The 12,987-nt window shown below is 27.5% G+C and overlaps 1 protein-coding gene across 2 annotated transcripts in view; it reads right to left on the reverse strand.

Annotated features, from left to right (window-relative positions):
- The window catches only part of LOC105843244 (atrial natriuretic peptide receptor 2), a 92,581-nt gene that overhangs the window by 48,965 nt on the left and 30,629 nt on the right, over nucleotides 1–12,987 (reverse strand). For both annotated transcript variants that reach the window (XM_065816394.1, XM_065816395.1), the window contains exon 2: nucleotides 12,320–12,630. In XM_065816394.1, coding sequence (XP_065672466.1) covers nucleotides 12,320–12,630 — 311 coding nt within the window. The remainder of the gene's footprint in view (nucleotides 1–12,319; nucleotides 12,631–12,987) is intronic.

The raw sequence follows: 12,987 nt of genomic DNA on the forward strand, positions 1-12,987 counted from the left end.
CTATACAAGATACCATCAAACGATGGAAAGAAACAGGCATTTTTGAAGACAAAAAAAGATCTGGTAGACCACGGAAAACAACAAAAGCAGAAGATAATAGTATAATATTGATGAGTAAAAGGAATCGAAGACTTACGGCCCCGGAAACAACTTGAGGCTTTAATAGGAGTCATTCAAAATCTATTTCATTAACCACTACGAAACGACGTCTTAGACAAGCAGGACTTTCTGGCTGTATAGCGGTCAGGAAACCGTTGCTACGGATTGGAAATAAAAAGAAAAAGTTACAATGGGCTATAGACCACCAAAAATAGACAGAAGAAGACTGGGGAAAAGTACTATGGACCAACGAGTCCAAATTTGAACTGTTTGGGCAAAGACATATAATTTACATCAGAAGAACAGCAAAAGAAAAAATGATACCAGAGTGTTTAGTGCCAACAATCAAGCATGTTGGTGGGTCAGTTATGGCATGGGGATGCTTTTCTTTAGCTTGTGTAGGTGACCTAGTTAAAATTGAGGGTATTATGAAAAAGGAACAATATAAAACAATTCTAGAAAACAATGCTATACCTTCTGGCTTAAGAACTATTGGTCGTAGATTTGTTTTTATGCAGGACAATGACCCTAAACACACCTCAAAATTTTGTAAGAACTACATAAAGGAACAAGAGGATAATGGTGTCCTCAAAAACATGACCTGGCCGGCCCAATCACCAGATTTGAATCCAATAGAGTTACTGTGGGAAGAATTGGACAGAAAGGTCAGACAAAAATGCCCAACATCCAAAGAGCACCTGTGGCAGATATTAGAAGAATCCTGGTTATCAATTACACCCGAAATAATAGATAAATTAATAAATAGGATGCCACGGATCGCAAAAGAAGTGATAAAAACTCGTGGGTTATTTTTTGACAAAAAGACAGTTTAATAATAATAGTGTTGTTAGTATTTTTTTTCTTTTATTTTTTTCTTTTTTTTTTTCTTAAATAGTAACTATATGTATCTTTTATAAAATAAATATGATATAAGAATTTTTTTGAAATAATTATGGGAGTTTTAATTAAAAAATTAAACAAAATCCAAGTGTCCGGAAACTTTTGGCCTGCAGTGTGTATATATATATATATATATATATATATATATATATATATATATATATATATATATATATATTACAGTTTACAATGCAGCCCTCAGAAACAGCGATGGCTTTCAGCAATGCTGACCTAACTACTGACCTAAAAGTGTTCGAGGTGGGCAAAATATTGTCGACCTTGTTTCTATGTTTTACTGTAAGTACTTTGTGTCAAATTTTTTTTTGTCAACCTGATGCCGACTACTAACAGTTTAAGGTTGGCAATTTATTGCCTATCTTAAACTGTTTTGAACAACATTATTTTAAGAATTTATTTTTTTGTAAATTATTTTAAAATTATTTTAAAACTTATTATTTTGTAACAAACTTTTTTGAATCTAAATCAGTTGTACATATGACCTGATATTGTTGTGGGTGTAGAAAAAAAGTAATGATATACAATCAACATTTTCCCCAGAGATTTATCTAAAAATCAATAAATTACAAGTCAATAATTTTGAATAAAATTGGATAAACAAGGCATTTCTTAAGATTATCATGCCCTTAGAGTAGGATTTTTAAATACTTTAAGCAAAAATCTATTTAGGTTCCAAATTTTAGGAAAATCCTCTGAACCATTTTAAGGATATTATATGTCAAAGCTGCTTTGTTGTTTTTTCAGATAATGACAAAAATGCTGAATCTGCATTATTTCAACTAAAAGTGTACATTTTTCAATAACCCAGGCATATTTTTAATTAAAATTTTCAGTTATAATTTATTTAATACACTACTGCAAATGATAGAAAAATAAAAAATCTTGAGACATGGGTAACAAAACTTTTTTGGGGATTTTATTTAATTTTTTTTTTAATGCCTTCACTTCGAACAAGACTGCAAGCAACCATTAATAGAGCTAGAAGTTACTAGAAGAGAAAAGATGAAGGTTATAAAGCAAGATAATGATTAACAGACAACTTAAGCGATTGCAAATTATATGAATCAGGAAAACAAGAAGGGATCAAATTCCAAAGAACGTTCGAATTCAAATTCCAAAGAACGTTCCAAAGATGTTCGAGGAAAAAAACTAGACAAATAAGAATTTTTGGAGCATTTAGGAACAGTCACAGTAAAATGATGAGATTAAATTGAAGAGTAACTTGAGAAATTCTTATGTTACTCGGCATTCAAAAAATCATGCATATTGGGCATTTCCAAAAAATCACGCACGGAAACTTGTATATGTTTTGTCTATTATTTTCATAATAATAAAATTGGGGATCTTCAATTTGCTATTGTTTAATTCTAACCTATATAAATATTTTGTAAACAAATTGTATACATTAGTAATGTTAACAAAGAATAAATTAAGTTTGAAACAAAATCAAGCACAGAACAGAAAAACGCAATTATTAGTTACTAGATAAATAAACTTTAATTCCTCAACAAATATAAGTTTCAGCGTTATATATATATTTTTTAAATGATGTTTCAAACATTAATAAAGCTTTCCAGAAAGTTACAGGATTGCACTATGTATCATAGAGTCACAGCAATCGTTTAAATGCAGTTCATGAATGATCACACACGGAAGTCATGCACAGAAGTTGCGAATTTGTTAATTTCATGTAGATATTTTTAAGAAAATAAATTGCTTGTGAGTACTTTAAGTGAGATATACTTCTACAACTCTTATTTAGTATATTTTCAATGAGAAATGGCAGTTATCATTTATTTCTAGCTAAAGTATAGCGCTTTGAAAATTATTGTTTATTTTCAAACAGTAGCGATATTATTTCACAAAAAAATAAAAAAATGATCAAAACATATATATTTAATTTATTCAGGTAGCCTAAAATATGATAAAAATATTTTTGTTATAAATGTTTTTTAAGAAAATCATAATAGTATGCATATTGATTAAAAAATTATGCACAGAAATGGGAATACCCAGCAGTAGAATAAGAAGACTGAAATCAATATTGATGATCAGAAAGTAAGTTATTGGATTCAAGATGAGAGATTAAGTGTTTGTTAACTAAAGTCTCAAAAACCTTACATACAACAGAGAAGACTAATGGGATGGTAGTTAGACAAGTTAGGGATAACAGATGCCACTTTCCAGAAGACTAGAAAACAAGACTCTGATAAGCACTTGTTAAATAGTTTTAAAAGTATAGACAATAGCTCTGGAGAAAACTTCTGCAAGACTAAAACAGGTATGTTGTCCCAGCGCTTGTTTTGAAGCGTTAAGTTGCCGGCAATTTACATACGAATTAGGTACGCCTTGAGCGATTGACATGAAGCAACTTTGATATTTTTTTAACTTTTAAATTGCTCTATTAAGCGGTAGGATAAAAGAAGTAATTAATTTTACAAAAAACCACTTTGACGATTATATAAATAAGTTTGAATGACAATTATGTTGGATATATGTGCTATTTACTAATGAAAAAACTTAAGCTTTATTAAGCTTTTTTTTATCAAAATATATAGTAGACTATATATTTTGATAAATAATGACAAACTTTATAAAAAATCATTAATAAAGTTGTTTATTGTTATTAGTAACAAAAAACAAGTTTATTCAATTTTTGCTTTGTATACAAAGTTACTAAATGAAACTTAAAAGAAAACCACAAAAGAAATATTTATAATTAAGTGTTGCGATATATTTTTTTATGTATCATTTTTTTATTTAGCAAGCCCGAGTATATTTATTTATACAAGTTTTTATAGCAATAAAAAAAAATTCATTAAACTTCTATTGAACAGTAAAAGCAAGTGAATAACAAAAAACAAAAATATATATTATATTTTATATTATCGCTTTTTATGTTATTTTTATTTTTATTTTGTTTTATGGTAATGATCGATTGTTTTGCTTGAAAATCTCAAATATTGAACACAAACACGCTTGAAGCAAACCAATACAAAATATATAATAAAAATATAATAGCAGCTTTACATAATTAACAGTTTATGCGCTATTCAAAAAGTGAACAGAAAAATCTTTAAAACTTAAAAAAAAAATTGATTAAAAAGTTATTTAAATTATTCTTTTAATTTTTAATATGTTAAAGGTATGTGTAATATTCAGACTTTCCAACAAAGTTAGCACACAAACCGGTCTTTACCCATTTTATTTTTTAGTAGAAGATATATTTACTATTAAAGTTTTGTATTTCCTCAAATATTATTAAATTTTTGGAAAATGCATTTTTTATTTTTTTAATTTTGGAAAGAAAGGATGCAGACAATTAACTGTTATTCTCAACATTTAATTGACACTCTTTTTCTTTTTTAATATTACTCGTACCATTTATAAATCGTAAGGCAGCTGCTCTTACTGCTCCATTAGTTCTTAATAAAATAGTACTTCGATGAAGAGCACACAATTTACGTTTGATGATGACGATGTCATCTACAAACGAGGCAATGAAATTGTTAAGAAAACTTAAATTCAGATAAATCAAAAATAGAGCATAATTTCTACTTAACACTTTTAACGCGTCAATAAGGAAATTTCCTGATGGAGGCACACACTGTTGACTCCATGAAATTGTTATTCTTCACTAATGACTATTTATATTTCTATATAAATGAAGACAAACTAGGATATATAAAAAGTTTACTTTCTCTATTCTTTACCAAATTTTTAAAATTGAAATATGGATAGTACTTTGAAAAGTAAAAGAGCTACTTTAAAGACTTTTAATAGATGGGAGTTTGTCAAGGATTTTTAAACTGAAACCATTACAGAAAAAGAAACTACTTATGTAGTTAAAATCATATGTAAATTGTGTGCTCTTCATCGAAGTCCTATTTTATAAGGAACTAATGGAGCAGTAAGAGCAGCTGCCTTACGATTTATAAATGGTACGAGTAATATTAAAAAAGATAGCACTAGTAGACATATATCAAGTAGGACTCGCCACCACGCTATACAATTGGAAAATGAAGATTTTGACAATAATATAGGAACAAAAAATGTAAGAGTTGAATTTAAATTGTTGATGTTTTATTTTAGTAACTTCTTCTATTTTCAAGCCATTTCAATTTAAATGCAAATAAGTTAATAGCAGGCCGCCGAGAGCGGTCACGCTCTGGGACAGCAACCCTGACAGGCGCCCTTATTTATTAAAATTTTCTATATTATAGATGAAGGACCTTTATTTTTTTAAGGTTCCTTCTTTTCATTTGGCACCCCTAAAGAAGTTGTCAAAATTAAAAGTAATTTAATTTTTACAATTTTTTTTTAATAATATTTGCTGTAACTTAGTGAATATGAATCCATAAAAAAAGATTTGTTTATTTGCGACCTTCTGATACAATTTGTTTGTTTAATTTTTTTATTTGCTTCTGAACTTTATTTTTGATTATTAATTGTTATTTCTTTTTTTTTTAGATAATACTTTAATTTTAAAATGTTTCACACACTCGTAAATTATGCGCAGTTCCTATAGCCTTTGTAGATGGTACTTTTCATCGCTTAGTAACACGTTACTAATTGACAAAAATGAAATAAAAAAAATGTTTTTAATTTATTTTAAATTGTTTTATTTTATTGAAAATTTGTGTGTAAATAACGTTTTAAATTGTAAAAATGCAGTCAAAATATTTTTTTGAAATTTTTATTTTATTTTTAATAATAACAATTGCATAATGTAACCTTTCTAAGGGTTGAAGAAGTCACTTTTTCAAGACCCGAATTTAATTGAAAGACAAATTTAGGCAATTTTAACGAATATTTGCCGGTCCTTAGTCTAAACTTATAAGATGGAATTGAGTTTTCTATCAAACTAGATGTACTGGTTCTATATAAAATGTTAAATGCTATTTATTTTTAATTCTAATTATTTAATTCTTACAAACTAAATAAACGCTACAACTATTGTTATATTTCAAGGTGTGGATATTAAAAAATACTTCTTTATGCCAGAAATAAAAATGTTTAAAAATTAGGTTACCAAACTTGGCAATTTTTACAATATATATAAATGAAAAGATTTGAAATTCGAAATTTATATGTTCAAGTAACTTACTAACGTAACTTAAGAAATAGTTTTTTACTTTTAGTAACTTACTAAAAGTAAAAAACTATTTGATTATAAATTGCTCCAGTTGTTATATATTGAAGTAATTAGAAACGTCAATTTTTTTATTGAAGTTCTCTAACACTTACGTTTTGCTGTTAAGCAAATTTGGCGCTGTTATTAACTTATATTCTTTTCAAAAACATAACTAGTAATCATATTACCGCCATATTCATTATTGTTGATGATGGAGTAAGCACTTCAAAAATATTTTAAGTGAAATAGAAATGAGCGTTTTATCAATAAAAAAAGATTCGCATCCCGCTAAATTTTTTGTACTATGAAAAAATGTCTTAAAAATAAAATAAATTGATAATATTTGGTAATCAAATTGATAGAGGTTAAACTCTGTTTAAAAATAATTTATATATATATATAAACAGGAGGATTTTAGGAAGTTGTCAAAAAGCTTTACTTAAATCCATCGTCACAGAAAGAAATACTCATGATAAATTGCTACCGCAATCTGGTAAAAATTGCCTATGAAATGGGGTGCCATCCTACAATGCCTCATTCACATTTTTCTGTTCTGGTAACATTTAAAACTTTTCTGACATATGAGTGAGAAATACCATTTTTACCATTATAACATTTTATTTAACTGTTAGGGTAGAATAGGGTATTACCTTAAGCCAAAATTGGAATTTTTTCTAAATTAATTATGCTTAATTCAAAATTTTTAAATAAACACCTTATAGGAGTCACTACTTATGATCTACTTAGATATTCGGACACCCAAAATATTATTCTTAAAAACATAGAGGTTTTAAAAAAGTAGCCCAAGTGCTCATATTACCCAGACCACTTGGTAATATGAGCACTTTAAATTAAGTTTAAAAAATAATATTTATTAAGTATAAAAAATAACAACATAACAATTTGAATTAATTTGTGGAATATAATGAATCGTTATTAACAAAATTTATTATATAAATCATTAAAAAATCAAACTTTAAGCCATTTTTTATTGAAACAAAACTGCTTTGTTTTGCGTAACAACAACAACAATAAAAACTATAAGATAGTCTGTTATTTTTTCAATTTTATTAACTCAAACCTTGAAAACGATGAAATTACAAATTTTTTGAATATGCTATGTTTTGCTTTTATTGAAAAAGCAATCAAAACCACTGCAATTTTAGGACTTTAAACTAGGTAATTTTAATTAAAAACACTGGGTAATTTGAGCACGTTTTATTACACAAAATTTTTTTTTTTTTAGATAAAGTCAAAACTAAGTGTTTAATATAAAACTAAATGTTTGATAACGAATGACGATTTATGCGTAATGCGTAATGATAATATTTTAACAAAAAATTGAATAGCGTTTTAATTAGACGAGAGCTGTTATTTACTACATATAATTTTACGCAAATTATACTGACTCTTGTTATAACCATATTGTTGTCACAGATCCATATAAAGTTGATTCAAAAATTATAAAGAAACTTTAGCTTCACTGCTTACATCTTAGAAGTTTTTAGGTATGCTCATAATAACCAAGGTGCTCATGTTACCCTAATCTACCCTATTTGTTTTATTTTTCTACCTGTATATGCTTACAAGTTCTATTTTTTTAATGGATGCGTTTAATATTTTTATTTAAGGTGAAGTGTGCAAAAATAACTGGCGCAAGCTTAATTAAACGAAATGAGAATAGTCATTCTGGAAGAGAAATGATTAAATGTTGTGCTGACTCCGTACGAGAAAAATGTGTTGAAAACCTTAAACGGTGCAACTTTTTTTCTATTCTTAGTGACGGTAGTCAAGCAAGAAAAACGGGCAAAGAAAAAGAACTGGTTTTTGTTTGAACGGAAAGAAATAGTATACCGATCTACATGGTCATAGAGTTACTGGACATGTTACTCTTAGGTGGCAGTAACTTGAACTTAATAACTAATGGTATAAACAGCATATTTGAATAAGATGCATCATTATTTAAAATAAGATCTGAACACTATACGAACAAAGTGATACGTGGAACTGCAGATGGTGCAAGTGTAAATTTTGGTGTACATAACGGTGTACTGACACAATTGCAGCAGAGTCGCCCATGGTTGATGAAAATCTATTGCATTAGTCATAGGGTTGAATTGGCAGTAAAAGAAGCATTTAAAGAAATCTCTGATTTTGCAAAAATTGACGACTTTTATATCTCTAACTACTATCTATTAAGGAACTCTGGTAAATTAAAGGCGGAAGTTGAAGCATCCTCAAAATACCTTGGTATAACACAGTACAATTTACTAAAAATTACAGGAACAAGGTTTGTTGGACATAGGAGGAAAGGAGTTTGTAGTCTGTTGGAAACATGGCCAGCTTTTACTATGGCTTACCAAAATTATGCAAGCGAGCAGACAAATATTCAAACTGTTGCAAAAGTAAAGGGGTTATTAAAATCATTAAAGTGCCATTCTTTCCTTTGCAAAGTTGGTTTGTACCTAAATAGCTTAAATGCTATAGTTCCAGTTGCAAAAATATTTGAAACTAATGAGTTATTGGCTTATGAAATTCCAACAGTTATAAATCGAATTAAACAGTTATAAATCGAACTCTATTGGAGATAAAAGAAAAATTCAAGCGATAGGAAAAGATGATGAATTTATTGAGAGTTTTATAAACCGTTACATGGTCACTGATAAAAATGATGGAGAGGGTTCATTTGCTAAGGCTGGCGATAAACGAAGGCACGTTAAAAATCGTACTTATGTCAACGTAGTATTAGAAATGAATAGTTTTGTTTACAATGAATCAATTATGGAAGTTCGTCAAATTAAAAAAAAGATTTTTTCAAAACTGTCTTTGTTTAGTCAAGTAGATTTCAAGACTACTCAAGAGAATTTATACTTTTTAGAAGTATGAAATTTATTGATCCAATACATTGGATATATGAAGACCCAGAATCGGGAGTGCCAGAAATCAACCTTCTTAGCAATTATTTTAAAATGCCATTAAAAAGCGTTGATTTTCAAAGAGACGCAGCATTAAGAGAATGGAAAAAAGTGAAGTGGCTAGTTAAAACTGAATTTGACTGTCACCCAGTGCGCAATTTATGGAAAATTATTTTTTTTAAATATTATATTCAATTTTAAAATGTATGTTGCCTTGTTTCATTAATTATGAGTATATCTGGATCAAATTCACAAGTTGAAAAGACATTTAGCACTGTCACAAATATTTTATCAGATAAAAGACTCTCTTTGAGTCAGGAAGCACTTGCTGATTGTGTTGTAATTCTTAGAAACCATAGTCTTTGATCGGTTGAAGATTATAACGAAATTATTGAGAGTTCTCTTGCAAAATATATGCAAAAGCGTAGAAAATGTCTAACTACTACATCTGATCAAGAAGTTCAGAAAAGTTAAGTAGACTTTGAACAAATAATTGAAACAAGCGATACAGATGACACAGATAGTGATATTGATAGCGAAGATGATATTTTCACAGACACTCTTCATGAAATAATTAACTGATAGAAAATATATATTGTATATAATTGTATATAAATGTATATAAATATAAATATATATATATATATATATATATATATTTATATATATATATATATATATTTATATATATATATATATAATATATATATATAATATATATATTATATATACTATATATATATATATTATATATATATAAATATATATATATATATATATATATTTATATATATACAATAAATTTCATATAATAGCTTTCAATCTCTAACACAAATAGTCAATTTTCCAACTCGCTTTTCAGTTAATTTGAATTATTTATCTTCTCTACTCTATTTATATCTTATTTCTGATCCTAGTCAGTGCTCAGTTTCTCCACATTTACTCTTAGGTGCTTCTAATCATGGTTTAATCTCACTAAATTCTCATTCTTCTTTATCATCAGATTCCTCCTATTGATGTACCTCTTACAACTAGTTTAAAGCAGACTAGAACTCTTTCGTTGATTTTCTTCATAATGGCACTTGGGTAGAAATCTTTTGTCTTTCTGCTGAAAATGTGCTTCTTATGTAACTTCCTGGATTAAGGCTGGCATGGAATCTTTTATGTCCTCTGGACAATTCCAAGTCAAGTCTCACTCTTCTCCATGGTTTACCTCACATTGTGCTGCTGCAATTTCCGATAGTAACCATTAGTTCCATATCTATTGCAAAAAAAATTCTCCTGAAAACAGACGTCTGTTTACTAATGCTAGAAATCATTGTAAAAAGGTTTTGTCTAACACTAAAGCCTGCTATTCTAAGGTCAAAAAATCTCATATTTTATTTCAAAAATTAGGCTCTAAAGACTTTTGGAGAATCTTTAACAGTATCTATAATAAGGGCAAATCTGTTATTCCTCCTTTCCTCACCTAAATAAAAAACTGAATTGTTTGATAAGAACTTTTCACCAATCTTATCTAATCACATCCTACCTGACATAGCTGACAAACAGATTGATCTATTGCTTGACATTCCTATTACTTCAGCTTCTGTAATTAAAATAATTTCCTGCATAAACTTTTCTACAGTTTGTGGTCTGGACAACAGGCCTTGTTTTAAATGCGGTAGTGGTGTAGTGGTAAAGCGCTCGCTTCATAAGCGAGAGGTTCCGAGTTCGATCCCCACCACGTCCCTGGTAGTACCGCGCTAAACTTGTTTCTCCGTGCAGCGGCCTTGTTCGATGAGGTTCGTGTTTCGGAGTTATAGAGTTGAGAGAGGGTTATAACCACTACTAAGTAGCCTCCTCATCTGTAGTGGCCTTCTTGGCCTTAAGGAGGTGAATAACAAAAAAAACAAAAAAAAAAAACTCATATTAAGTTAATGCTTAATGCCTTAACTTAATATGAGTTTGACGTCATAAAATTCTCTTTATCTTTTTATTTTTTAAAGACATCAAAACTACCGCAATATAATAAATTTTTTTAACAAAAAACAGTTTAGAAATTTTATATTGGAATGTTTATTTTCTTTAAATTTTTTAAATTATTATTAAATAATTAAATGAAATATTAAATTTTTTTAAATGTTTAACAAGCTTTTTTTTTCTCAACATTAAAATATGCATTAAAAAATTAATTTATTATTTAAAATATGATTTTTTTATTATTATATCTTAGTTTTTAATTTCTGCTTTGCTACTAAAAAACAATTTTTTATTTCTAAAAAGTTTTTTTAAAAAGCCTTTGAATTCGTCTACAATTTTTAATAAAAGAAAAAAAAAATAGCATAGGACAGAATGGCAAAAAATATTGCGATAAAAATGAGCTCTTTATTTTTTAAAGAGTAAAATTAAAATATTGAACAACATTTATTAATATTAAAACTAATAGTAAAACTAGAAAAAAAAAGATGGATAACTAGAGAACTAGTATCACGGAAGTCTTAAGTTCGCTACACATAGTCTTTAGTTCTCTACAATAATGCCATCCAGAGATACAATAATTTCTGCAGGAATGATGACATCTTGACTTTTTGGTGTTCATGATGTTAATATTATTGAAGCAATCGTCGGAAATCCTACAAATGAATTTTTAACTCTACATGAAGAAGTTAATGTATTGCTAAAGAAAAATGAACCACCAGTAGTCTCTGGACAGGACAATTTTAGATAGATAAAGGCTGAACTTACTCTTTCTAAGAAAAAAAAGCCAGCGTACAGAAAAGCAACAAAAGCTTTGTAACACATTATTAACAATTGAGCCCATTTTTACAGATGTTAAAAAAGTATTGTCTGTGTGTAAAAATATAAGATCACACTATTTGGATAAACCATTATCAGCCCAATTTTAAAACAAAAGGAAAATTTTTGTTAGGATTAAAAGTATTGAAGAAAATGGTATTTATTTATTAAAAAATTTACTTAAATTTAAAAAACAGTAAAACGGCTGTTAAAAGCTGTTTTTAAAAAATCTAAAACAGTAAAACAGCTGCTTTTTAAAAACCACTGTTTTTAGAAACCCTAATAACAATTTATTTTTTGATTAGTTAAAAAAATGAACTTATAAAAAGTTAAAACTTTAAGTTAATAAAAAAAAGTATATTATAAAAATTATAATATTTTTATAATGCTAATTCTTTTATAGAAGTATAAATTTCAATTTTGAAAAAACAATAAGCTACACTAACAACTGCATATAAATAAAAAAAAGTCATACATTGTTTACTGAAGTATTCACACGAAAATCTTTTTGAAGTCTCTGAACAACATCTTGTACAAAATAACTATATTTAATATCAGAAACATTTGGTCCACTATTTGATACCGATATTAAGCCCTCAAGCACTGTATTTAGAACAAAATCTTTAGATAAACCCCATTGAGCAATCCTATTATCAGTCCAACTATTGAATTCAAAGTCAAAATCCAAATGCAAAAATGCATATTCATTATTTTGCATCCATTTTAATTTCCAGGCATGCACCATGAAATCAATAACATCACGCCGACTGGTAATGAAGATAAATACTAAATAATAAAAGCAATAAAAGTTATATACTGACATCATGGTATAATATTTTATGTTGGATACTTATCCTCATATAATACTACAATTAAAACTTGATCTGCAAAACAGGTTAATGCCAATTAAGAGCATAAGGTTGTAAAAAATTAACTCTTAATAATATCATATTTAAATAAGAAAATGACATTATGGTAATCCTTCCAAGCACACAAATTCATAAACATGCTTACTAAATTTAAATCATATATATATATATATATATATATATATATATATATATATATATATATATATATATATATATATATATATATATATATATATATATATATATGTATATATATATATATATATATATA

This window comes from Hydra vulgaris, chromosome 13 (genome assembly GCF_038396675.1).
Source record: "Hydra vulgaris chromosome 13, alternate assembly HydraT2T_AEP".
NCBI classification, from domain to species: Eukaryota; Metazoa; Cnidaria; class Hydrozoa; order Anthoathecata; family Hydridae; genus Hydra; species Hydra vulgaris.